The sequence below is a fragment of the Oryctolagus cuniculus genome, chromosome 3, assembly GCF_051225735.1.
Source record: "Oryctolagus cuniculus isolate XC-2025 breed Fujian yellow rabbit chromosome 3, ASM5122573v1, whole genome shotgun sequence".
Lineage (NCBI taxonomy): Eukaryota > Metazoa > Chordata > Mammalia > Lagomorpha > Leporidae > Oryctolagus > Oryctolagus cuniculus.
Window position 1 is genome coordinate 81,990,071 of NC_142869.1, and position 27,504 is coordinate 82,017,574.

The 27,504-nt window shown below is 40.4% G+C and overlaps 1 protein-coding gene across 2 annotated transcripts in view; it reads left to right on the forward strand.

The window, feature by feature from the left end:
• Positions 1–27,504, forward strand: part of LY75 (lymphocyte antigen 75) — a 109,919-nt gene that overhangs the window by 14,991 nt on the left and 67,424 nt on the right. For both annotated transcript variants that reach the window (XM_070070821.2, XM_089328279.1), the window contains exons 4-13: positions 809–973; positions 9,432–9,542; positions 10,964–11,104; positions 13,650–13,841; positions 14,659–14,816; positions 16,479–16,589; positions 17,120–17,208; positions 17,334–17,503; positions 20,094–20,293; positions 21,966–22,108. In XM_070070821.2, the coding sequence (XP_069926922.1) occupies positions 809–973; positions 9,432–9,542; positions 10,964–11,104; positions 13,650–13,841; positions 14,659–14,816; positions 16,479–16,589; positions 17,120–17,208; positions 17,334–17,503; positions 20,094–20,293; positions 21,966–22,108 (1,480 nt within the window). The remainder of the gene's footprint in view (positions 1–808; positions 974–9,431; positions 9,543–10,963; positions 11,105–13,649; positions 13,842–14,658; positions 14,817–16,478; positions 16,590–17,119; positions 17,209–17,333; positions 17,504–20,093; positions 20,294–21,965; positions 22,109–27,504) is intronic.

Here is a 27,504-nt window from a genome sequence, read left to right on the forward strand (position 1 = left end):
TGAGCTCTATGTCTTGGCCATTTCAGCAACATGTGTGCACACACATACCAGGCGTGGTTTCTCTGCCAGATCTAAGCAAACCCTCTGCAGTTGACCACTATGTTCAAGTTAGTTTGTTTTCCTCTGGCTCAGTGCTCAACGACCTGTGCATGTTGAGACTCCTACCTTCAGGCCAAGGACAGGCAGGACCATTGGTGAAAATATGATATTGTGGGGCCAGCATTGTGGCATAGCAGGTAAAGTCAGCACTTGTGACACCAGCATCCCATATGGGTACGGGTTCAGGTCCCAGCTGTTCCACTTCTGGTCCAGCTTCCTGCTAATATACCTGGGAAAGCAGCAGAAAATGGCCCAAGTATCTGAGCTCCAGCCACCGATGTGGGAGACCCAGATGAAGCTTCTGGCTTCTGGCTTCAGCCTCGCCCAGCCTTGGCTATTGCAGTCATTTGGGGAGTGAACCAGTGAATGGAAGATATATTCCTCTCTCTCTCTCCTATAACTCTGCTTTTCTAATAAATAAACCTTAAAAAAGAAAGAAAATACAACTTTGTAATTAATGAGGGTTAAAAGAAAAGCAAAAAATAAAGGGAAATGGAAGTTTTAACTAGACAGTGTCATTTGGTGTCCTCTGATTTCAATTTCATTGTGTAACCAAAGGAACAAAATGTAGGCTAAAGAGCAAGGGCAGCCTCCATTTTGGCATATCCTAAGTCTATGCACATTGAATTGCAGTACTTGTAAGCATTCAACGTAATAGAAACCATTATGCCCTTATTCTATGATCACTAACATATCTTTTTATCAACAGAAAATGGCTGTGAAAATAATTGGGAAAAGAATGAGAAGCTCGGAAGTTGCTATCAATTTAATACTCAGGAAACTCTTTCTTGGAAAGAGGCTTACGTCTCATGCCACAATCAAGGAGCTGACTTACTGAGCATCAACAATGCTGCTGAATTAACTTATCTCAAAGGTAGGTTTAGTTTGCATGCTGTCGGGCAAATTGCTGATATTGTAAAGATGTTGTGAAGGTGTGTTCCTGTTTTCATACCCGAGTATGTTATTTTGTGTATATCTTTTCTGGGTTCTCTTGAAATTTCAGCACTGAAGCCCACAGGCAAGAGTACTTAATGTAATCATTTCTATCCATTGAAAATGCATCTTGTGGTAGAGAATAGAGAGAGAGAGAGGGATGTTCAGAAAATGAGGTAGGGTGGCAAGGTTAAACTGCTACCCTAATCCCAAGTGAAAGGACTTGGGGGAAGGTGCACCACATTAAGTTGTTTGAACATTGAAAAGTAGAGAATTCAAGGAAACTAAAGCAGATGGCTGAGTCATACCAGGCGGCCTCAGTCAAAAGTCCCCGCGCTGGAGTGGAGTGCAGTCCCCCGGAGCAAGGACAGTGTTAAGAAGTCTTAAAGTGGATCTAATAACAAGGACTTGTGGAATGCATAGGATTTTGTTTTGTTGGCAAGGTAGTAGTGATAATTTTAAATGTCTTAGTTATGAAATTTTAAATCACATAGGCGAAAAGAAAATAAAGAGACCATTTATTTTTTAATATGATTTTAAGGGACCACCCTTCAGTTCAGTGAAAATCACTATGGAGGCTTTGATTGGAATTGTATTGAATTATTATGTAATTAGGAAGATATTCCTGTCTCTACATTGTCTTCTCATCCTTGAAAATGATATGCCTTTCTACTTTTTTTAACAGTCTCTGGTGGAGAGCAGTGGTTCTTTTTTTCTTTTAAACATTTATTTATTTTGAGGCTGGTGCTATGGCGTAGTAGGTTAAGCCTCCACCTGCAGTGTCAGCATCCGCTATGGGCAGATCCTGGCTGCTCCACTTCTGATCCAGCACCCTGCTGATGGCCTGGGAAAGCAGTAGACGATGGCCCAAGTCCGCGGGCCCCTGCACTCACCTGGGAGACCCTGAAGAAGCTCCTGGCTCCTGGCTTCCAGTAGGCCCAGCTCTGGCTGTTAACAGCCATTTGGGGAGTGAATCAGTGGATAGAAGACTTCTCTCTGTCTGTTATAGAGGGAGGAGGAGAGACAGGGACAGAATCTTCCATCTACTGGGTAAGTCCCCAAATGGCCTCAACAGCTAGGGCTGAGCCATGCTGAAACTTTCTGGCCAGGGCTGGGCTGGAGCCTGAAGCTTCTTCTGGGTCCCTCACATGGGTGCAGGAGCCCAAGGACTTGGACCATCTACTGCTTTCCCAGGCCATCAGCAGGGAGCTGGATCAGAAGTGGAGCAGCTGGGTTGTGAACTGGCACCCATATGGGATGCCAGCACTGCAGGCGGAGGCTTAACCTGCTATGTCACAACGCCAGCCCTGACCTTTCTGTTTTTTAAGAACTTCTTTTATGTACTCAGTAAAATATATAACTTTTTCTATCAGTCTCACAGTCTTTAAAAAAACACTTGTACACAAGTGTTGACTTTTCTTTTTAATCAAGAGACCTGAGCTACCAGGACTCTGGTGGTTTGTTCTCTGAATGAAAAGCACTATTTCAAGGGGTATTTGAAGAGGTCACAGGAAATGTGTATTGTGAAAAAATTGTATGTGGATTTCATTTTTTGATCCAAAATAAAGTTACTTTTTGAAATACTGTCACAGTAATGATGTTGTTCCAGTTAGATTATTAAATGCTTTTCACTCACTAAGTTAATCTCATGTAACAACTCTATGTTGATCAAAGCTTACATAATCAGACCTCTAGAATAAGAATCTGTCAAAAGGCCAATGGGCTGGTATTTGGCAATAGAATTCTATTCTGGACCCTAAGGAAGCCTTATAGAAAATATTGTTCAGAATGAAAGCTCCAGTATATTGCAACCCTCTAGAATATTGACATTTGGAAAGTGATGACTACAGTGAAGTAAGTGTCAAAGTGCGACTGTTAACACCCTACTAAACAATCTAATGATTCCTTTTGGTTTTAAAGATTTTGTTTATTTGAGAGGCAGAGTTATAGACAGAGAGAGGGAGAGACAGAGAGAAAGGTCTTCCATCCACTGGATCACTCCCCAAATGGCCTCAATGACCAGAGTTGGGCTGATCCAAAGCCAGGAGCCCAGAGCTTCTTCTGAGTCTCCCATATGGGTGCAGGAGCTCAAGCACTTGGGCCATATTCTATTGCTTTCTCAGGCCATGGAGAGAGCTGGATCAGAAAAGGAGCAGCTGGGACTGAACCAGTACCCATATGGGATGCTGGTGCTGCAGGTAGAAGCATAGCTTACTATACCACAGCACTGGCCCCTTATGATGTCTTTAAGGGAATGCATGGTACATGATTCTTTATACATCAGTTTTCTTTAATAATTCGTAAAAGGGAAATATATTGTTAAGAATCTTATTTTTCCCCTATTCTGGGCCAGCCATTTCCCACAATTTATGCACATCAAAAATTTTAGAGGTTCTGTTTGTCTGTTTCTAATGTTCCAAGCTCCTCTTTCAATTTGGAAGTTGTTTAGGCATATCAATAGGCATAATTGCAAATTCTGTTTTCCCAAGACCCAAGAAAGCTATGAGTTAACATCTAAACTCAGAGTATCTAAATCTTTTTTTTTTTTTTTTTTTTTTGACAGGCAGATTTAGACAGAGAGAGAGACAGAGAGAAAGGTCTTCCTTTTTCCATTGGGTCACCCCCCAGATGGCCGCTATGGCTGTCACACTGTGCCAATCCAAAGCCAGGAGCCAGGTGGTTCCTCCTGGTCTCCCACGTGGGTGCAGGGCCCAAGCACTTGGGCTATCATCCACTGCCTTCTCGGGCCACAGTGAAGAGCTGGACTGGAAGAGGAGCAACCAGGACAGAATCTGGCGCCCCAACCGGGACTAGAACCTGGGGTGCTGGCAGTGAGCCGCAGCACCAGCCGAGTATCTAAATCTTGAACAGAAATTTCTATTCAATGTCCTTTAAAAAAAAAAGATTTATTTGTTTATTTGAAAGACAGAGTTACACAGAGAGGGAGAAACAGAGAGGGAGATCTTCCATCCACTGGTTTACCCCCCAATTGGCCGCAACAGGTGAAGCTGCACCGATCCAAAGCCAGGAGCTTCTCCAGGTCTCCCGTGTGGGTGCAGGGGCCCAAGGACTTGGGCCATCTTCTACTGCTTTCCCAGGCCACAGTAGAGAGCTAGATCAGAAGTGGAGCAGCCGAGACTTGAACCCATGCTCACATAGGATGCCAGCACAGCAGGCGATGGCTTTACCTGCTACACCACAGCGGCAGCTCCCATTCAGCATCCTTTTACTGAGAACTACCATATGTAAAATTGGGCCAGGTGTAGTGAGGCCAACAAGAGTGAATCAGACACAGATTTAATAGCCAAAGTATTTGATCTAGTTGGATAAACAAGGGTTGAACATAATATGGAGCACAAAGGAGAATATTATTTACAAAAAAAAATCTTTGGATTAGCTAGTTATTGATTGTGACTAGGGAATACTCTGCCATAAGTAAAAGCATACGAAACCTCCTTGAAAATAAGTCTCAAGTAGTCTAAACGAGCTTTGTTTTTTCCTTTCTGCCTACCTTGTACCTGCTTAGTTTTCTTTTTTCTTTTGTTTTTACTAATACAAGGGCCTAGAGATCTAGACTGGTATCTATGTAATCACTGGATTGTGTCTGGGAATCAACACAGGCTGTGGTCTTTCCAATCCATCTGAGACCTAAAAAGAGACTCAGCAATCTCCAGAGCAGAAACATCACATTTCCATTCTTCCGTATTCGCGTCTATCCTAAAAGATTATTCATTTGAATTCACTTTGACAAGTGTCCCAAAGTGAGGATGCTTCTGGACTAGGGTCTCCACTGGCTTTGGCTTTTCCTAGACACATGACTGTTATCAGACCCTGTGGCTTCTCATTGTGGGAGCGGTATAGAAGCATAGGATCAGATCTGAACACTCCAGCAACGTCTTCCTCAGTGGACTCACTCTCTTGATTTAATTTGGGATTTTATGTTATCAATCATCTGTCTCTTGATAAAGATAAAATGTAAAGAAAAAAGTCTAGTTACAGATTGCCCATGGCATTTAAGAAATCTCTGTCCCTTATATTTACCAAGCAGGACTTCCGTCCATTTCCCATTCATGTCTACCTGGCAAATACGCATAAGAAACATTCATATTTTCCAACAGTCACAATTTGTCTTATGATTCCAATGAAGTCTTCAATACAAGTCACAAAGAACACCAGAATGAAGCAAAACATGAGGAGTGTGAAAGCTACAGTTTATCCCATTATAAATGTGTACATGCAGTGCACAGTAGTGATAGGATTTTCAAAGGGATCAGAGGGATCAGTTGTTTCCTGCTGGAGGGGATCTGGAAGGGCTTCTTGGAAGGGATGGTATTGAATTGGGGGGGGATTGGAAAGATTTGTCCTCAGTACTACCTCCAGTGGAAATGAATCAAAAGAATTATGAATATCAGGGTATGGTTGAGTCTGGAGTGCCCAAAATATGTCATAGTTTCCAGGCTCACTTAGGGATGCCCGAAAATCATTTAAAGAAAAACTAACATTCAGTTAAATCTGCGAAGTCTTCGTCTATCAGTCCTGGCAGCCCTTGCTTATGTGTGGGAGATGAAAGAGAGGGATGAAGCCACAGTTGCCTTCGGCGCTCGCCTCACCCTTTCTTTCTCAGCATCTAGTGCCTTAGACAAGTGATGGGAACCCTGGTTTCTCATGCCCATACCTAACAAGTTTATCCTTATCATACCGTCAATCCTAGTTTCTTCCTGGTTAGCTCTTTCTCCCAAGCTCTTTGTATCCATGTCAGCTGTTCTTCTCTTATATTTTCACCTACTCTTACTCCCCCCTCACTCTTCCACATCTGGCTATAAACTTGTTTAAATGCTACCATTAAAAAATAGACATAGGTGGGCCAGTGCTGTGGTGTAGAAAGTTGGCATCCCATATGGGTGCCGATTCCAATCCCGGCTGCTCCACTTCTGATCGAGCTCCCTGCTAATGTGGCTGGGAAAGCAGAGGGAGATAGCCCAGGTCCTTGGGTCCCTGCACCCATGTAGAGACCTGGAAGAAGCTCCTGGCTCCTGGTTTCAGCCTGGCCCATTTAGGGAGTGAACCAGTGGATGGGAGATCTCTCTTTCTCTCCTTCTCTGTATGGCTGCCTTTCAAATAAATAAATAAATAAATCTCTAAAAAAAGAAAATAGACGTAGGGATCGAGATTTGGCCCAGCAGTTACAATGCTGCTTTGGATGCCCGCGTCCCAGGCCAAAGTATCTGGGTTCAAATTCCACCTCGGGTATCACTTTCAGCTTCCTGCCAACATTGCATACTGGGAGACAGCCAGTGATGGCTCAAGTAATTTAGTTCCTGCTACCCATGTAGGAGACCTGGATTGAATTCTGTGCACTGCTCCATTGCAGGCATTTGGGGGAGTGAGCCAGCAGATGGGAGCTCGCTCGCTCTCTCTCCTTCTCCCTTTCCCTCTCTCTCTACCTCCCTACATCGCCCCTCTCCTTCCCTTCTTCCCTCCCTTCTACCCCACTACCTCACTCTCAACTACAACTTTTTTAATTAAAAACACATTTCCTGGATCCTGCAGCCCTACCTCTTTCTTTCACAGCCAAGCTCCTTTGCAGTTCTCTCCCAACTTCACATCTGCTGCTTAGTGGAGCAGTAATTACACCTCTGTTCCCACCATTCCCTTTCAAGACTCCTACCCATCCTTTAAAAGTTGGTCTCCAAGTCGTGGCTTTTGGTTTTGTTACCGACAATGACCAAAAGAAACCAAATGGCACTCGAGGCTTTGGGAGCAAAGGCACGCAGTTGATTTACACATGCGGGTTCAATTAGACTTGTGCCCTCTTTCTTTCCCTACTTTTATATGCTAAATTTAGCAAGGCAGGAACGATGTAGTTTTGAGGCAGTTTCAGGGCAGTTTGGGGGATCACACTGTTACCTTACGCCCACAGGGATTAACAAATCACAACTGCAAGGTAAGATAGCTTTAAATATGGGAATGAGTGAATTGCAGCTTAAAGACAGTTTCAGGAGGCACGCAAGTATCTTATCTTAGGTATGAGACTGGGACTTTATGGCAGGTGTGTAACCAAACTGGTTTCTAAGTCAGTACTGATTTGCTTAGACCCAGCTGGCCCTTTGATAACAAACAGGAAGGAGTCTGTAGCATTCCCTTGAACCGGCTCCTTAATGACAAGCAGGAGGGCATCTGTAGCAGTTTCTCTGCTGCTGCTTTTTCCTCCACCCAGGAAAGCGCTTCCCTTCCATTCCCTGGTTTCAGTTTTGGTGAAGTCAGATGTTTTATGCATCTAGGTTCTAGAATCTTCAGTAAGGCAAGGTTGTGTATAGCAGAATTACCCTTGAAAGCCGTTACAGTATGGACACAGTTTTTTGTTTACATACTACACCATTCATACATATAGGAATAGTTTTCTTCATAATACATGGTTTCCACAAACTTTTCGAAGACCTTTCCTGTGCCTGGATTTCAAAACTTTTTTATTGAAAATAAACTTATCTTTTAATCACATTTTCCTTGAACCTATTGAAAAATAATGCAATAGTATATAATTTGTAGGAAGGATTTAAGAAACTGTTATCAAGTGCTTTACTTCTGGGAGTTTTTCAACAGATTTATGAAGATTCCAACCTGTTAACTCTTCCTGTTTACCAGCATCAAAACTGTCCTTGGTAGATCATTTCACCAGTTGTTCTATCTCTTCTACCTGTCCCTTAATTATGTGTTTTTGTTTTTGTTTTTGTTTTGTTTTGTTTTGTTTTGTTTTTTGACAGGCAGAGTGGACAGTGAGACAGAGACAGAGAGAAAGGTCTTCCTTTTCCGTTGGTTCACCCTACAATGGTCGCCACGGCCGGCGCACTGCGCTGATCCGAAGGCAGGAGCCAGGTGCTTCTCCTGGTCTCCCATGCGGGTGCAAAGCCCAAGGACTTGGGCCATCCTCCACTGCACTCCCGGGCCACAGCAGAGAGCTGGCCTGGAAGAGGGGCAACCGGGACAGAATCCAGTGCCCCAACGGGGACTAGAACCCGGTGTGCTGGCGCCGCAGGCAGAGGATTAGCCTATTGAGCCATGGCGTTGGCCCCTTAATTATGTTTTTAAAAGATTTACTTATTTATTTGAAAGGCAAAGTTACAGAGAGGCAGAGGCAGAGAGAGAGCGAGAGACAGAGAGGGAGGGAGAGAGAGAGGGGTCCTTCATCTGCTGGTTCACTCCCCAGAGGGCCACAATGGCTGGAGCTGTGCTTATCTGAAGCCAGGAGCCAGGAGCTTCTTCCAGGTCTCCCACGCAGGTGCAGGGACCCAAGGACTTGGGCCATCGTCTACTGCTTTCCCAGGCCACAGCAGGGAGCTGGATCAGAAGTGAAGCAGCTGGGACCAGAACCCGGCGCCTATATGGGATGCCAGCACTGCAGGCAGTGGCTTTCCCTTCTATACCACAGCTCAGGCTCAGGTCCCTTAATTAATTTTTCAAATTCTCCCTTTGTGGTGTTGATGAGGTCTTCCAGGTTCCTGTATATTGCTGTTGACTTCCTTTAAAAGTGTTAACATTTCTTAGAATCATTTGCACATTTTTTCATTATTTTTCCAATATACATGGACCTTTACAAGCATGATTGCATCTGTTTTTTGTGGGCATATGCACATTGAGTGACATATTGGCAATTGGTCTTGCTATTTAAATTATTTCTGCTTTTCTATCTTCCCATCTCTTTTTTGCTGATGAAATCCGGTTGTCAAATAATAAATTGGAATGATCCATCTCCACTGTAGCACTTGTATTTATGTGTGCCAGGGGAGGGGAGTCTCATTTTTTTGTTTTTAGCCTAAATGTTCCTTTGGACCCTAGAGCCACATATTCACTTGCCTACAAAAACCAGCTCCTATACATTTTTCTGACCCAGTACCAGAAATACTGTACCATTCAGGGATCTGTATCTGTTTCTATTACATTGACATTCTCCTAAGGACAGGGACTTTGCCATTTTGGTTTTTATATCCCTAGTACCTGACAGATAATATGTGCTTTATGAATTTAAACTATCAGTCTGTCATACAATCAGGTCTTCAAAATCTATACATATACAATGGGAACTAATTTTGCTAAGTCTTCAAGATCAGTATAAGAGGTTAAAAATAGTGAAAGAACTTCACTGTGTTCTTGGCTTAGAAGAAAAGAAATTGGACAAGCCAGTAGGAAAGTAGAATTGAATTAACTTATCAGCCTTAGGGATTCTCCGTAGTCTGAAATTTGATGTCCATCAACGTCAGCTGCCTGTGTTGCATAGACAGTTGCCGAATGAGCTCCTGCCTTAAAGTCAAGCCCTTCAGGTTTTTGCTTTTGGTAGAAATCTAGGTTTGATTTAGATAGTAACAGATAATTTTGTCATTTTTTAAATTATGTGATTTTTCCAGAAAAAGAAGACATTGCTAGAGTTTTCTGGATTGGTTTAAATCAGCTGTACTCTGCTAGAGGCTGGGAATGGTCAGACCACAAGCCATTAAACTTCCTCAACTGGGACCCAGGTAACTGCTTCTTTTTCCACCTATTTTGCACAGAGCAAATGCTTCAAAAAACAAAATCTCCCACTTACTGAGAGTTTATAAAACTTGAAGTCTTTTTTTTTTAAAGATTTATTTTATTTATTTGAAAGACAGTTACAGAGAGAGGTAGAGAGCGAGAGAGAGGTCTTCCATCCGCTGGTTCACTCCCCAGATGGCTGCAATGGCCAGAGCTGTGCCAATCCGAAGCCAGGAGCCAGAAGCTTCCTCCAGGTGTCCTGTACGGGTGCAGGGGCCCAAAGTCTTGGGCCATCTTCTACGGCTTTCCCAGGCCACAGCAGAGAGCAGGATCAGAAGACGAGCAGCCAGGACTAGAACCAGTGCCCATATGGGTTGCCGGCACTTCAGGCCAGGGCTTTAACATGCTGCACCACAGCACCGGCCCAGCTTCAAGTCTTGACAACTATTCTTGTGGTTATTTCTCAGAAGAATGTTTTCTTAAGTCGTCCTTAATTTTGCTATGGTTACAGCCACCTGAAGCATTCCAAAGGCAACTAATCGTTTGTCCTTGACCTTTAGAGCAACCCTGCACTTTCAGCTAAGAGCAGAACGAGCCCCACTGCTTGGCCAGGAGCCAGCCTGTCCTGTAGGAGACTTGACACACCTATGATTTGCCCATGGTGTGTCTCATCTGCAGCTTAACCCTAATGCAGACATATTTCCACATTCTCAAACTCCAAGGTCTCCCCACTGTAGCACCCCCAAAATACTGACAACATAAGGGTTTTATTTTCTTACACAAATAAATACCTCAGGTAGATTTTATGGTGAATAAAACAAAATTTCTACTTAAATAAATGACTTTTTCACTAAAAGAAGGGATTAGGTAGCTTTTAAAAAATAAAACCTTATGCTTCGGACAGATGTAGAACCTAAAAGTTAACATTAACTTCAGTACAAAAATATTCTGTACACAGGAAAAACAAGTTATGTTCAATAAAATACTAGTTAGTAATTTTAGTTAATTAAATTTCTTCATTGATAAATTATTACTCTAATATTTCAGTGAATAGGATCTTTCAAGTTAATTTAATCTTTAAATCCTTAATGGCATTTCAGAATAATTAATTATTTTACTGTATAGAGTATCAGATTAACAGCTGCTTATCACAGGATATGACATGGATGTTGTCTAGGGGCAGAGGTTTGTTTTTTGTTGTTTAAATTAACTACAATATGAATATATCATAGTTCCCCCATATCCTGTATTTTTAGAAGAATTTAAGCACATTGTTGTCTATAAGGCTTTGCATTTCAACTTACTTAAAAGTTTAAACTATACTTTGAGTTCCCATCGAAGCAGAATTATGAATCTGAATTATTTTTTTGTAAATACCAACCTGGTCCTAACCTTATTCTTCAAACTGGAAATCCTTCCTCTCAAGACAAGCCCAGTGCACCTACATTAGGTGGGTCAAGCTGTGTGAAAATGGATGCTGAGTCCGGTCTGTGGCAGAGTTATTCCTGTGAGGTCCTACTACCCTACGTCTGCAAGAAACCATTGAATAACACCACGGAGTTAACAGGTATCTTTCTCATAACAAACAGATAAATCTTAATTAAATTCACAGTGTTCTAAGTCAAGTCAATCTATTTCGAATGTCTATTCCCGTCTTTCCTTTACCTGATATTACCAGTGCAGAACAGTCTTAACTTGTTGACCCCAGGACTAGGTATTAACAACTTCACCCAAATAAACCTTTGGCTGAGGCACTGAAGAATATTAGGTAAAAAATGCATATATGTCATATGAAGGCAGAGATGTTCTAGATAAGAAATACATTTCTATTCACTGGTATCTCTTTTTCCCCTAAAGTAGTTGTTTTCAATGTGTGATCCACAGAGCATGGCAGCACCTATACCTATAGAAATGCAGATTCTCTCATTTTGAGATTCAATGATTGTTCACAGCCCTTGTCTCCACTGTTGAACAGTTTTTTTTTCTTCTTACTATCTGTTGAACTCTTTACTTAGTGTAGGATTAATCTTATGAGTATAAAGTTAACTGAAAATCGATCTTTGTAAAATTAAGAGTGAGAATAGGAGAGAGAAGAGGAAAAAAGGTGGGAGAGTGGGCAGGAGGGAGGGTAGGGTGGAAAGTATCACTATGTTCTTGAATCTGTATATAGGAAATACATGACATTTGTATACCTTAGATAAATTTTTAAAAAAAAAAAGAAATGTAAATTCTCAAGACCTGCTCAGATTTCCTGTATCCTGAGCTCCAGGAATGGGCCTAGCAATCTGTGTTTCACAAAGCAATCTGTGTTTTCTGATACAGGTTCATATCTGAGAACCACTGCCATAGGGATAGGGCTATACATACTGTACGACTCTGTGATGATTTGAAAACTGTGGATGCAAATGTATTCCCAGCCCCACCCACCCACCCAACACCTGGCTATTCTGCACCCTTCCTTGTCAGGCTGGTTCTGTAGGTCTTTAAGTTGAACAATTAGGTAGGAAAGAAGTGCAGAACATTGTATGGACAAGGAGGAGGGTTTTCCCAAGAGCTTGGAGGTGAGAGCGCAAGCAGAGCTGAAGTTTTTGAGGAGCAGAGAAGTTTGAGGAGTTTTTTCAAGAACAGAGAAGAACAGGACTCAGACTGTCCAGGACAGAGCCTGAGGTATGCCTGGGATTCCAGTGAATCTCCATGGAATGAGAAACTGAGAGTGAAATCGGTGAATCTAAATGTCCTGCTCTAAAAAACTATAGAGGAAGAGAATAAAGCATCCAATTTTTTTATAATTCAAAAAAGGAGCATAAAGCAATTTTTAAAGAAAAAAATAGTTGTATGTAATAAAAAATGTAGAAGGATGTTTTAAAGTAATGGAGGAAGGAAACATTTATCTTCCAAGTTAATTCAAACCTAATTTAATCCATACAACAAAAGTCATAACATAAGAGACAGCACAAATGAAAATAAAATAGAGCGACTGCTGAAAGATTAAGTATATCTCTCACAGTACTGATTATTAAGTAAATCATGATGTTTCCACATGATTGAATAATATGCATTTATTAAAATAACTGTGCCAGCAGGAAAATACAAAGAACAGAACAAAATAATATGCCTACTTATCATTTTAATCTTGTGAAAATATGTATCCTAGAGTTAAGGACGAGAATATGAAAATGATTAAGTTTGATTATGTGTGATTTTCCCTCTGTTACTTTATCATACTTGTAAAATATGTCAGTAATAAAAAATGATTTCAGAGCTTTAAAGTTAATTGAGTTATCTTGCAGTTATGAACCTGGATTTTATCCTTTAGTAAAAAACAAACTTCCCAAATTTTTAAGAATTTGTGTTTGTTTTCATACAGTGGACTATCCAGCTGATTCTGAGCCAATGAATAACTAAACCACTTCTGGTTTGTTAACAAAAGTAGAAGTGTGTTGTATGGTTTTACGCCTGACCCTTCCTGTAGACTAGAAAGATTGGACCTTCCCGTTGAGTTCATCATGGTCAAAATGAAGAATCTAATCTTATGATGTCTGTAGGTCTAGCAAGAGGGCATGAAGAGGAATCCCAGATGCCTTTTAGTCCTTTCCCTCTGAGCTGCCATCTCTTGGGTGTGATTGTATAAATGTCTGTTTTGTTCCTTAAATCTCTGCCTGTCATTTCTCAATAGTAGGCATTAATGCGCGTCTCCTTGCTAAGCTCACCACGGAATAAGAGGGTTGGCCTCATAATCTTCTCAAAGGCAGAGACTGGAGGGGAACCTAACAAATTGGATGCCCAGGAAAAGATTTGTCAGCAGCTGGTTCACTCTACACCTTCCTTTTCTCTGCAACGACCAGGGGCAATCTCTCCCTAGCTGGGGTCTGTGCCCAGCTGTGCAGCACATTTGCATCCCATTAAAGTCACATCAGTATCTGAATCCCTGCAGGATTCTTATGATGCCATGTATGCAGGAGGGACTACGTAGATTGATGTCGCTGTTGTATCTGGTAGCCCATTCCCCAGTGTTCCAGAAGGCTTATGATTCAAGAAAGAAAAATTTGCAATGTTATTGATTCAAAGTAAATATATCTTTACTGGAGTATAAATAGCCGCTTTTCTGGCAGATGTTTGGACATATTCAGATACCCGCTGTGATGCAGACTGGCTGCCAAATAATGGATTTTGCTATCTCCTGGTGAATGAAAGTGACTCCTGGGACAATGCGAGTACGGAATGCAAAGCCTCCGGTAGTGACCTCCTGAGCATTCATTCTTTAGCAGATGTGGAGGTGGTTGTCACAAAACTCCATCATGGAGGTAAGTTTTAAAATTTACACTATATATGAGGTTTAAGATATTGTAAAATGGTCCTATTTTCAGACTCTTGGTGGAATTGAAATTTGATCCAAAAATCAGCACTGTCCCTTAGGGTTTTCTGTGGTGCTGGAACTGCTCACCAGCCACATGTGCAATTGAAATGTAGCTAGGGCAACTGAGGCACTAGATTATCACTTTATTTGGTTTTAATTAATTTACATTTGTGTTTAAGTAGCCACATATGCCCAGTGGCTATTGACATGTTCTGTATTGGCAGTACAAGCAATGATCAAATAATCTGCTTGTTCTCATAAATTAAGTTCTTTAAGTTCCTCCAAAAACCTCAGTGATGATTTTACTTTTCTAATTATTTGGAAGCTAAAGACTGGTAAACAAAAATATACTAGACCGCAGTGTTATGACCTATTCCTTGGATTCACTAATAATAGTAGGTGCCTATTTTGTGCTGCCACGGTGCTAATGTTTCATTTGTGAAGGCAGCAGTGGATTGTATTTCTGTTCTAATTGGAACATCTATAGTTGTATTCATAGAATTCCCTAATTCCTTTAAAGCCAAGTTAATTTACACTAGATATCAAGAACACCACTCTACAAATCATAGTGTAACTGCTATAGCTGCATACTCTGTTTGCATAAGTGACTTGAAAAGCCTTCACTGCACAACCTGCCTGCTTTATCAACATTTTAATAGGCTAATTAAGAATATCTTAAAGGCTTTTAAAACTACATCAGAATGTAAAAATGTACTTAGTGTATCACTAAGTAAAACTAAACAAATGGGACATTTTTCTTTCAGATGCCAAAGAAGAAATATGGACAGGCCTGAAGAACATAAACATGCCAACTTTGTTTCAGTGGTCAGATGGTAGTGACGTGACTCTAACATATTGGGATGAGAATGAGCCAAATGTTCCCTACAATAAGACTCCCAATTGTGTTTCCTATTTAGGAAAGGTAGGAAACCTCCCTGGTTTATTTCTATTCTTATTGTAATACCTAATGATAATACTTCGATTGGGATATTTGTATATGAACAAGAAAAGAATATTAAGAACCTTGTATATGATCTTTATGGCATCTTCTGAAAAAAAAAAAAGTAAATTACAGCAGTTACTAAATAATCTGCTTCCTGCCTGAGCGCAGAGAATCCCTTTAGAACTGAGACCCTTGTGCCAAACTGATCCTAATAACCTGTTTTCTCATAGGACCAGGGTCTGCATCCTGTTTCCTACCATTGGTGTGATATTTGTATGTAGCTATAATCTAACCTAAAAAAAATCCCATTTTATGGGGCTGGCTTTGTGGCACTGCAGGTTAAGTGGTTGCCTGCAATGCCAGCATCCCATATAAGCACTAGTTCAAGTTCCAGCTTCTCTCTACTTCTCATCTAGTGCCCTGCTAATGCACTTGGGAAAGCAGTTGGGTTCCTGGCTTCTGGCTTTGACCTGGCCCTGGCCCACCCCCAGTCTTTGTGGCCATTTGGGAGTGAACCAGTTCATGGAAGATGCCTTTGTCTCTGTCTCTGTTTCTGTCTTTCTGTAACTCTGCTCTTCACATAAATTTTTTCAAAAAAATCTTTATGAATTTATATTTAGATCAAGTTTATATTAATCCTACTATGAGAAGTGAAAAAAAATGTGTTTAAAATTAGATCTGAATTTGTTCAAAATGCCTAAACACTTATTGAACATGTTTTAAAACCAAAAAATAGGCAGTATCTTGATCAGGTTTGGCATATGTCTTTCTGTGTTTAATTTGTATCAATCTCCTGTGGGTAGTTGTCTCTTAATTGGTTGTGTGGGTGACTGTGTCACCCAGCCAACTGAAAAGACACAAGTGGGAGCGATACACAGCATACGTATTTAGAAGAATTTCCACGATAAAGATGTGTTTAGAAAGGTATCACATTGGTGCTATATTTAAAAGAATGTGCAAAATGCTTTTTAAAAAAGAGTAGAAGAATGGAAATTAGGTGCTATGGGGAAGAGTGAACTAATGCCATACCTAAACAACATCCCGGTGCCCAGAACTGCCCCTTCTCATGCCTGACTTACTTAAATTTAACTGGAAGGAAACACAGTGATTCAGCCAGTTAAGCAAAATTAATGTTAAGCAGCATATTTGAAAGAAAACTTTCAAGTCTTGGCTGAGGTAGAGTTGAAAGAAAATTGTGGTCTAGAATTCATGGAGCACAGCTGTTCTACCATCCTCACTTTACATATGAGGAAACCAAGCCAAGGAGGGAGTTGACTTCCAATATTTTTAAACTGGTCATGTCATATGGAAGATTGGCATACTGGCTGAGTTCTTCCTTCAACGTCTTTACCCAGGGTCCTATGTTGTTTTTATTGTTGGTCTTACAAGAAAAATAAAATTCATCCACAGTGTGACCTTCAGGTGATACTGAGATAACAGGCTGTGAAACACAACCGTGCAGGCCTGTTTGCATTTGCTGAGAGTGTTTTCTCACAACCAGTTATTCACTACGTTCTCTTCCTCTCCTTCTTCCCAGCCCTCCTTCAGCCCCAGACCTTTCTCATAGTTTTTGTGAATTCAGTTCTAAATGTATGGCAAATAATTTCTTTTGTGAGCAAATATATTTGTATCTTTTAAAAGCTAGGTCAGTGGAAAGTCCAATCTTGTGAAAAGAAACTTAAATATGTATGCAAGAAAAAAGGAGAAAAAATAAATGATCCCAAGTCTGACAAGCTATGTCCTCCAGATGAGGTATGTAAACTCACTGTGTAAAATATCCTAAGCTGTATTGCACCTTCTTGGTTAGAAATGATAGTTGAAACTTAAACAACTTAGACCTGTGAAATAGAAGAAATCACTACCTGTTGTTCATTTACATGACAGCAAACCAGAAGGCAGTGAATCATAAGATATTGGCATGCATACTTGCAGAAGAAAATGTCAATGTTTCATGAATTTTTATACAAACAAATATGATTACTATCCATGATGCTGATTTTTTACTTCCTCTACTATTATTGTTCAAAAATAACTTAGCTTACATACTTTTATGATGAGCCAGACACTAATTTAATTGTCTTTAATTCATCCTCTGTGAGTCCACACATGTGATCAGGGTGGGAGGTGGAGGTTCCCACGCTCATCACATGTATGCATTCACTGGTCATAGCCTCAGTTTCCACAAGTTGTAAGATGTCATCAGTATAACCGAGACTTGCTTGTCAGAGAGGAACGTCATCAAGTCTGGAAAGCATTGTGACAGCATCTCTTCTCGGATTTAGGGCTGGAAGAGACATGGAGAAGCCTGTTACAAGATTTACAGCGATGAGGTCCCCTTTGGAAAGAACTGCAATCTGACTATCACCAGCAGGTGTGACCACTAGTAAACTGTTAACTCTCAGCTCTTTTGCGAAACAGTTTTCCTTGGAAAAAAGTTTATCTTCAAATTAATCCAAACATTGTAAAACATTTGTAAATTTGATTCTTCTTTTGTAGTTTTGAGCAAGAATTTCTAAATGATATGATGAAGAAGTATGATAAATCTTTAACAAAATACTTCTGGACTGGCCTGACAGATGTAGATTCACGTGGAGAGTATAGTTGGGCAACTGTTGGTGGAATAAAGCAGGCTGTAACATTTTCCAACTGGAATTTTCTTGAGCCGGGTGAGTGTTTTGGCCTTTAGTGTAGCAGAATGGAGTGGCTAGCGAATGCAGCATCCTTCCCAAAGGTGTTCTTCACTTTTAAAATATGTAGGAAATGATCTTCAAGGATCTCTCTTTGGAACCAAAGGTAGAATCAGAGGCAATGTCTTCTCTACTAAATCCTTGGGAATAATCTGGTGAAAGAAGTTGGAAAATTTATTCCCCAAAGCTACCATCTAACAGCATGGAGCTACAATCACGAGTATGGGTTTTTTCTTCTTGATATGTATGTCTCCAACAGAATCTAGCAGCTTTTTGTGTTGCACTTTACATTTTCAACTCACTGCTTATCTTCTTTTTCCAAAATTAAGTATGTTTCTTGTCTTCTCAATGGTTAATAATTAAGCAACATATTATAGATAGTGTCTAATCTAAAAGTTAGTTCATCTTTCTCCAAAAATCCTAAAGCATCAGCCATGATTGTCTGTAGAATCAGGATATTTTTTTTAACTTTTATTTAATAAATATAAATTTTCAAAGTACAACTTTTGGATTACAGCAGCTTTTTCCCCCCATAACCTCCCTTCCAACTGCAACCATCCCATTTCCCACTCCCTCTCCCATCCCATTCACATCAAGATTCATTTTCAATTCTCTTTATATACAGGAGATCAATTTAGTATATACTAAGTAAAGATTTCAACAGTTTGCACCACACAGAAACACGAAGTATAAAGTATTGTTTGAGCACTGGTTATACCATTAATTCACATAGTACAACACATTAAGGACAGAGATCCTACATGAGGAGTAAGTGCACAGTGACTCCTGTTGTTGATTTAACAACTGACACTCTTATTTATGGCGTCAGTAATCATCCGAGGCTCTAGTCATGAGTTGCCAAGGCTATGGAAGCCTCTTGAGTTCGCCAGCTCCAATCTAATTTAGACAAGGTCATAGTCAAAGTGGAAGTTCTCTCCTCCCTTCAGAGAAAGGTACCTCCTTCTTTGATGGCCCGTTCTTAGAATCATAACATTTTGGCCAGAAAGGATATCAAAAGTCCTTTCTAATTTTGGGGTTGGGAAAATGGAAGCTTAGAACTGTGATTTACTTAACAAAGGTCATCTGTTTATTGAATTAATAAAATCAAGATCTTCTGATCTCCAAGCGAATAATTTTTAGAGGAGTTTGGCTTTGAATAAGACATCTGTTATAAAGCATCACACTTTCCTCCCCTTTGAATTATTTACATTTTTGTGTATGTTTTTCTAATGTAATCATGAAAATATATTTTGTAACACATAAGTTGGAGTGTGTAAGCTCATAATTGAACCCAATATTTGAAATAATGCCCACAAAATTTGTAACACATGGTCATCACCACTCAGCATGAGTGGTATGGATTGTAACAGTTATCTTTTTACTTGCAGTAGAGAACACAGATGCTAATCTTGGTTAAATCTCATCTTAGGTTAGAAATATTTTAATAGATAAATCACACAGATTTCTCTAATAGTCACTCAGATAACTTAGGGTAAATATCACACACTTATGGGTAAGCCTCAGTGATTGGAGGGATGATGAAGGAGTAGCAACCGTGGCTACCACTTCAGTTCTGTGATCCAGGCAACTGCCATTGAAGTGTCTTTACCATTATTACTCCCAGCATCAGCCAACTTGGTCTACATGGGCAAGCAAGTCATGAATAGGAGCATAGAACAAGGGAAACAACAGCACGCCTACCCAGGGTAGGGTGGCCTTAGTTTCCTTCATTCCTTGTTCTCCTTGCTGTCCACACATAAGACATATGGCTTCTGCGTTTGGTAGGGTAGAAGTTGTTCTCATTATTTTCCACTGTACGTGACTCTTCTTGTCTCCTGTCTACTTCAGGCAGTGTGGCATAATGGAAAAGGAGCATGATTTTCTACAAAACAAATTCTAGTTCAAATCCCAACTCCATCACTCCCCAAGTATGAGCATGGGCAGCTCACTCAGTCTTCATCAGGAAAATGGATTGGATGGTACAAACCACCTTTTAATGTTGTAATGCATAAGTAAAATTGTAGGCATCATAAGATAAATAGTAAACAATATGTGTTATCACATATCACCTTCTGCCTTTATGGTACCAGCCCTACCTTTGGGTCTAAATCTAAGAGTTTTGCCTTGAAGTTTACTTTTAACAACTTCTGAATGTTGTTAGCCTGACTTGAGCCCCTGTCCTGAGGAGTGTAGTGGCTTAGGATGCTATACTAAGAAGCAGCCTACATGGATTCATAATCCTGGATCAACCATTTACTGATAGTGTGACCTAGGACAAGTCCCTGAATACTTATTGCACCTCAGTTGCAAAAGTAGAATCCACTCTATAACCTTGTTGTAAGGATTATTTAATTGAATCCTTTTAAAAATAGTCTCTGACAAGTTGCACACGCTTTTGTATATTACTCACCCTTATCATCATTATGATTATTCTGAATAGTATTTCTTTTTCTCCCTTTTCTCCATTTTGTTGTGTATTCTATCTGCCTGCCATGGCTCAGAGTAAAAACATGATTGAACTTTAATTTAACAATTTAATTTTTAATTAAACTTGCCAATTTAATCCCAGCTTCGCCAGGTGGGTGTGTAGCTATGTCTACTGGGAAGTCTCTTGGAAAGTGGGAGGTGAAGGACTGCAGAAACTTCAGAGCACTTTCAATCTGCAAGAAAATGAGTGGACCTGTTGAACCTGAGCAAATAGCTCCCAAGCCAAGCGACCCCTGTCCTGATGGCTGGCATAGTCTCACCTCCAGTCTTTCTTGCTATAAGGTAAAGTTACCTTGTCATTCACTACTTCAGCAAAGTTACCTTTCTACTCTCCTCGTTTCTGTCCTTGTACAGATTATGTTCTTCCTCATATATGTTTGTAACCTAACGTGTTGGAGCCCGGGTCCTTAATGGGCATGAACCTCAAGTGGCAGGTGGCTCAGTCCTACTCCCTGCACGATACTGTCTGAAACAGAAGCCAAAGCCAGAACAGAGTTATTTCTTTCTGGGAAGTCCAATAAGTGGCATGTCATGATGGTACTCATCTTGGAGCTCTCAGACACTTCTAATGCTTGTTGTCGGATTAAGAATCCCATCACTTCTTAGAACAAAAAAAAAAGTTTATTTTCATATCTGTATCCATCAGATAGTCTCACAAACCGTTAGATACTACCCCAAAATTCAATGGCAATGACAACAGTCTGCAGGTCAGTTGGGGTTTCACTAATCTAGTTCAGGCTTGAATGGTCAGCTATGCTGGGCACCAGGCCACGACGTGAGATCTGTTGCCATTCAATCAAGGGATGAAGTTGAGGGGTAGCTGCTATCAGAGGCTTGTTTTTCTTACAGTAAATCAGTGAAGGCCAAGAAAGTAAATCCAGCCACATAACCCTGTTTCAGACCTCTGTTCACTTTACAGCCACTGTTGTGCTGTTGGTCACAGCATAAGGCACAGGATCACTTAGGCAGGCCCCACAGTGAGGTATAAAGGTGTGTATTCCACCCAGCAGGAGGCCAGGACAGTTATGATTACATCCCAGGAACTGAAGACTTGGGACCAGTGATCAGCTTACCATTATGTCATCTTCTCTTCCTGCACCTCCCCTTTTACCACCTTTGCCTTAAAATTAATCATCACAAACCAAAGAAACAGTCCAAAGTAGTAGGTTTTGTTTTGCTACCTTCTGCCCATGCTCATACACCAGAGCAAACTGCTCTTTCTCTTTATCGGAAAGTAGTTCTGTTCTTGTGTAGGTCTCAGTGGCTTATATTCAAAATTATACTGCTAGAATATTATCATACAGAACTGTCCCAAAATATTCATATGCATCGTCTTCCCTCCTAGTTCATTTCAAGTCCTAGGAACATAGGAAAACATGGTATCTTGTTGGAGCAATTCCCCGCCTGGCTGAGGAAGGTCATCCATCTGACAACAGTGGCTAGCACCTGTGTCAGCCTTTAGTTGACATTTTAAGCAAGAATTAGCTGTGTCTCAGTACACATATGCACTTATTACACTTGTAAGAATGTATTTCAGGGATGCACACATTTAACTGTAATTTTCTTTTTTTAATTTAATTTTATTTATTTGAAAGACAGAGTTACACAGAGAAGGAGAAACAGAGAGAGGTCTTCCATCTACTTGTTCACTTCCCAAATGGCCGCAATGGCTGGAGCTGGGCTGATCCGAAGCCAGGAGTCCCCTCCAGGTTTACCACGTAGATGCAGGGGCTCAAGGTCTTGGGAAATTTTCTACTGTCTTCCTAGACCATAGCAGAGAGCCGGATCAGAAGTGGAGCAGCAGAGACTCGAACTGGCGCCCACATGGGTTGCCAGCACTGGAGGCTGGGGCTTTAACCCACTACACCACAGCACCGGCCCCTGTAATTGTCTTTGAAACTATGAATACTTTAGGATTGTATCAGAAAACAAAATAACATTTTATTTTGTTCAGGTGTTCCATATAGAAAGAGTTGTGAGAAAGAGGAACTGGGAAGAAGCTGAAAGATTCTGCCAGGCACTGGGAGCACACCTCGCTAGCTTCAGTCATATGGATGAAATAACTGAGTTTCTTCAGTTATTGATGGACCAGTTCAGGTAATACTTCTAGAATGAGAGCTTCTGTGCTAAATTTGATGTCCTCCATGTATTTAAAATGAACATTTTTTTTTTGTTATCTAGAAGGCCTTTCAGTGCTTAGCATTGTGTAACATCATGCACTCTTATGTGCAAGACTCTGAAGGATCTGGAGAGTGAGATACCATCCCCACCCTTTGTGTGTAACATGGTCCAATGGTGGGGATAAGAAGAGTGGGACCCAAAATCTAGAACGTAGTTAAGGAGGCGCCTTGGGAATTCAGAGGCGGGATGAAGTGTTTCTGGGAAGTGTAATCAGGGGAATACCATGAAAAAGGTGGATTCTTGGAAAGTAAATAATATGTTTAAAGGTGCACTAGGAGAAAGTACCAGAGAAAACGGAACATAGGTAAGGGCTCTGAGACCAGAATGCTCAAATATGGTAAAGGAGAAACGAATTTAGCTATAAATGGAATTTAGATCCAGAATTGGAATGTCCCTGCTTGCCAGGGAAGGAGTTTGATCACAAGTCAGGAAGCAGTCTTCTATGTGCAGGATACATTCCAAGACTCCCAGTGGATACCTGAAACTGCGGTAGTACATAAGCCTATATAGAATAGTTGTTCCTGTGTATATATACCTGTAATAAAGCTTTGTTTATAAGTAGGCCACAGTAGTATGTTAACAGCATAATAAAACAGAAACATTGTAATAATACACTGTGGTAACAGGGATGTGAATATGCTCTTCATCTTACACTGTCTTCCCCCTCTTGTGATGACATGATCGATTCAGCACCTGGGTGATGACGTGACGAGAGGTGAACGTCCTAGGCATTGTGATACAGCCTCAGGCATCTGTTGACCTTTCCATGATGTGTCAGACGGAAGATCAGCTGCTACATTTCAGAGCAGGACAGCCTAAGATAAATGCCATTCAGAATGGCATATAGTTTAAAATTTAGGAACTGTTAATCTCTGGGATTTTCCATTTAATTTTTTCAGACCACACTTCACCACTGAGACCATGGAAGTGAAACTGCAGATAAAGATGAACTACAAAAGACCCTTCAAAAAGTTCATGTAAAATAGAATTAAAAGATGAGTTCATTTTGGTGCAAAAAAAAAAATTGGAAACCCACACATAATACACATTTCCCATGAACTTTATGACGATTCCTCTGCATGAATGTCATTTTTTTGGCTCCAAAGTAAGCTTATGTTTTCATTCCATTTTACATGAACTTTTATAGACAGACAGGATTAGTAGGGACATGCAGGACAACTAACTTGAAAGATCTTAAAGCTGCCTTGGTGAAATACTACATTGAGGAGTGGCAGTAAGAATCGGAAAGTTAAGAAGTGGTCAGAGATGTTAGAGAAGTGACAGCCATTGAGACTTTGCTGTCAGGGTGCAAGGAGGCTCCCTGAACTATCTTCTGATGTTCTTAAAGACAATATGGAGAGATATGGGCCAGGCGTTGCAATCATAGGAGGAAAATCTCTCTGAAGCTCTAGGGACAATCAGAGCTGTGAGGAGCTTCAGTTATTTTTCTCTTCCCTCACTTTTCTGCACTGAAAATAAAACTCAAAGCTGTAAATCACAGATTCAAGGAAAAAAAAGTCACAAAAGAACCACCACCTGAGAACATTCTAGTGAATCTTTCCCAGTCATTTTGAACCCAACAAAAACTTCAAAGAAGAACAAAACAATTTACAAAACATAAAGAAAATCTAACTATCTTTTTTTTCTCTGGGACATTTAAGGAGACATTGCAAAAGTTTGAGCTTGGAAATGTTTGCTATATTTTAATTTTAATACCCAATAAATTTCATTTGTGTTGAGATTAATTGATATAAGCTACCTATGTTTACATCAGTTTTCAAACATATATTGCAAGTTGTTGAGATTAATTGATATAAGCTACCTATGTTTACATCAGTTTTCAAACATATATTGCAAGTGAGAGATGGATTTAAAAAATCAGGAGGCCAACATCGTGTTATTTGTGATGCTGGTATCCTATATCAGAGCGCAGGTGCCAGTGCTGGCTGCTCTGCTTGTGATCCACCTTTTTACAAAAGAAGATGGCCCAAGAACTTGGGCCCTGGCCACTATGTGGAAAGCCGGGATGGAGTTCCTAGATCCTGGCTTTGTCTGGCCCAGCCCTGGCTGCTGTGGCCATTTAGGGAATGAACCAGTGGATGGAAGATGGATCGCTTTCTCTCTCTTGCTCACACTCTTGCTCTCTTCCTTCCCTCATCTCTCGCTTTCTCTCTCTCTCTCTCTGCCTCTCAAATAAATAAATAAGCCAAGTCCTTTTTAAAACTTCAGAGCACTTGAATAGGTAGTCTATTAGAAATGAGTCGGAAATAAGTATATAACATGAAAACATAATCCCAAGTCTAAATAATTATAATATATATAATTATAAAAGTAGAACCTATCTTAAATCTTGAAAGAGAAATATAGGAATTTTTTAATAAAATCAGGTGTTTAACTCATTTAAAAATAAAAATTGGGATGCAGAAATACAAAATAATTGCAAAAATAGAAATATTAAATAACTCTCATTTTGCCTGGAAACCAAATTTAACAATACAGATTGTATTTTTTTTTTTTTTTTTTGAGAGATAGAGAGACAGGAAGAGAAAGGCAGAAAGACAGAGAGCTTCCATCCATTGGTTCATTCCTCAAATTTCTGCAATAGCCGGAGCTAAGCAGGGCTGAGGCTAGGGGCTAGAGCCATTAGTCTGGAGTGAAATTCAGGTCTCCCACATAGGTGGCAGGAATGTAACTACTTAAGCCATCACTGCTGTCTCCCAGGATCTACATTGGTGGGAAGCTGTTGTTAAGAACTGGATCTAGGAGTTGAACCCAGGCACACAATTGTGGGTTACAAGCATTGTAATTACTAGGCTAAATGTCCCCTCCTTTATACATTTTTAAAATTTTGTGATAACATATAGAAGAATTGAAGAGAATATTTTTCATCTGTTGAATATGCAATGGATGAGGGAAAGTCCATATAGAAAATTATAAAGAAATAAAATAACAGGATGACTTTCAGCATAAAGCAAGTCATCAAAAGATCCATCTTATCTGTTATCACATTTTATTAAATCCAAGTCTACAAATTTTTTCAGTAATGAAATCCAACTGTATGCTGTTGAAAAGACTTACAAGTCTTGCCAGTTAGTACCTGTCCACCCCAAAAAGCATGATGTTTTCTCTCAAAGGAGATATTAGCCATGAAGTATTATAAAATTGAAAAATTTCAATAAAAATATATCTCTTTACAAATTACAATAACTAATAACATTTTCATGTTGCAGCAAATAAAGGTAGTGCTGGGTAGCCGGTAGCCCACTCTCCAGTTTGCTGTGGTCACGAATTTACTACTTGACCTGTTTCACTTGCTCAAATTGCATACTTCTCCCATGTTAACTCAAGCAGTAGTACCATGTGATCATCTTAATAGATGCTGAAAGTGCATCTGGTAAAATTCATTATTCATTTCTGACTAAACATATAAATATAGACTTGACATATGTAATGAATAGAAATAATATATAAATTCTTAAATTAAGAGTAAAAGGGCTGGTGCCGCAGCTCAATAGGCTAATCCTCCAACTGCGGCGCTGGCACCCTGGGTTCTAGTCCCATTCGGGGTGCCGGATTCTGTCCCAGTTGCCCCTCTTCCAGGCCAGCTCTCTGCTGTGGCCCGGGAGTGCTGTGGAGGATGGCCCAAGTGCTTGGGCCCTGCATGGGAGACCAGGAGAAGCACCTGGCTCCTGGCTTTGGATTAGCGAGTTTCCCCCGGCCGCAGCACGCCAGCCTCAGCAGCTATTGGAGGGTGAACCAACGGCAAAGGAAGACTTCTCTCTGTCTCTCTCTCTTACTGTCCACTCTGCCTGTCAAAAAAAAAAAAAAAATTAAGAGTAAAAGAATAGGCCGGCGCCACGGCTCACTAGGCTAATCTTCCACCTGTGGAGCCGGCACCCCAGGTTCTAGTCCCGGTCGGAGCGCTGGATTCAGTCCCAGTTGCTCCTCTTCCAGTCTAGCTCTCTGCTGTGGCCCGGGAGTGCAGTGGAGGATGGCCCAAGTGCTTGGGCCCTGCACCCACATGGAAGACCGGGAGAAGCACCTGGTTCCTAGCTTCGGATCAGCGTGGTGCGCAGGCCGCAGCGCGGCGGCCACAGCGGCCATTGAGGGGTGAACCAATGGAAAAGGAAGACCTTTCTGTCTCTCTCTCTCACTGTCCACTCTGCCTGTCAAAAAAAAAATAAAATAAAAAACAAAAAGAGTAAAAGAATAGGTTAAACAATAGATTGTCATGCTTAATGATGAAGCATTAAAAGCACTTCCATGAAAGTCAGAAAAAATGTAAAGATCCCTATTGTCAATCACTATTGTTGATCTTTGGAATTTAGCCCCAGTGCATTACAATAAAAATAATACTATAAAGTGCAAGTGTTTATAATGTATTTACTATAGGCAAAGGCAGATTATAAATGGGTAAAAATATACTATTTACATTAAAATGTGACTGCAAAAATGCTTTAAAAAAGGTAGTGATTGTTACCTTTAAGAATTGAGTGATTAAAAAAAAGTTTAAATTTTCACATTTTCCAGATTACTTTAACATAGCCACTACCATGTTTTTCTCATTAAAGAAAGTGGTCTCACTACTGCATAGTGGGAACCTGATATAAAATACAATACCTGTGTTCCATAAATATTCATTTATTAAGCATCTATTGTAGAGTTTCGGATATTCTAGACTTCAGTACAGATTGCTCTAAGCCAACTTAGAGATGCTAACTCTCAGGTTCTTTTGAAATGAGTATTAGCTACTCTCTTACACCCTTGAGAACATATTATAATGAATATAAAATTGAGCCCAGATCCTTACATACAAACACATTTATTAAACAATCATGGCAGCAGGTAAAACATTTTTCAAACAGGTTGTTTCAGGAGGTTGACAGCATCCCAGCAGGGTGCCCTTTTATGTGTTCTAACTACTGCCTTGCATTGAAGGTTCACTTTAGGTAGATGTGAAAATGTTCCAGGGACACAATTCTGTCAATGCTATAGTTGGCATCAGCCTGTTTGAATCACTTGATCTGGTGCCTGGATGTGGGTCCAGTTAAGGATGGAATTCTAGATGACATTTCAAAAGATACAGGCTGCCAAACTCACAGGCTTCTAGTATCCCTTCATGAAGGGTGAGAATTTCTCTGAATGTTTTAGCTAATTCTCACATCTTGAAAAATTTACATTTCACTGATGAGAGTCCATGTCTGACATCACAATGATTAAAAAGCTTCTAATTTCACTGGTAGAAACCCATGTCTGACGTTCACTCTACTAATGGCCAGTCTCCCATGTGGCTTCTGTGTTGGCCACCTCTG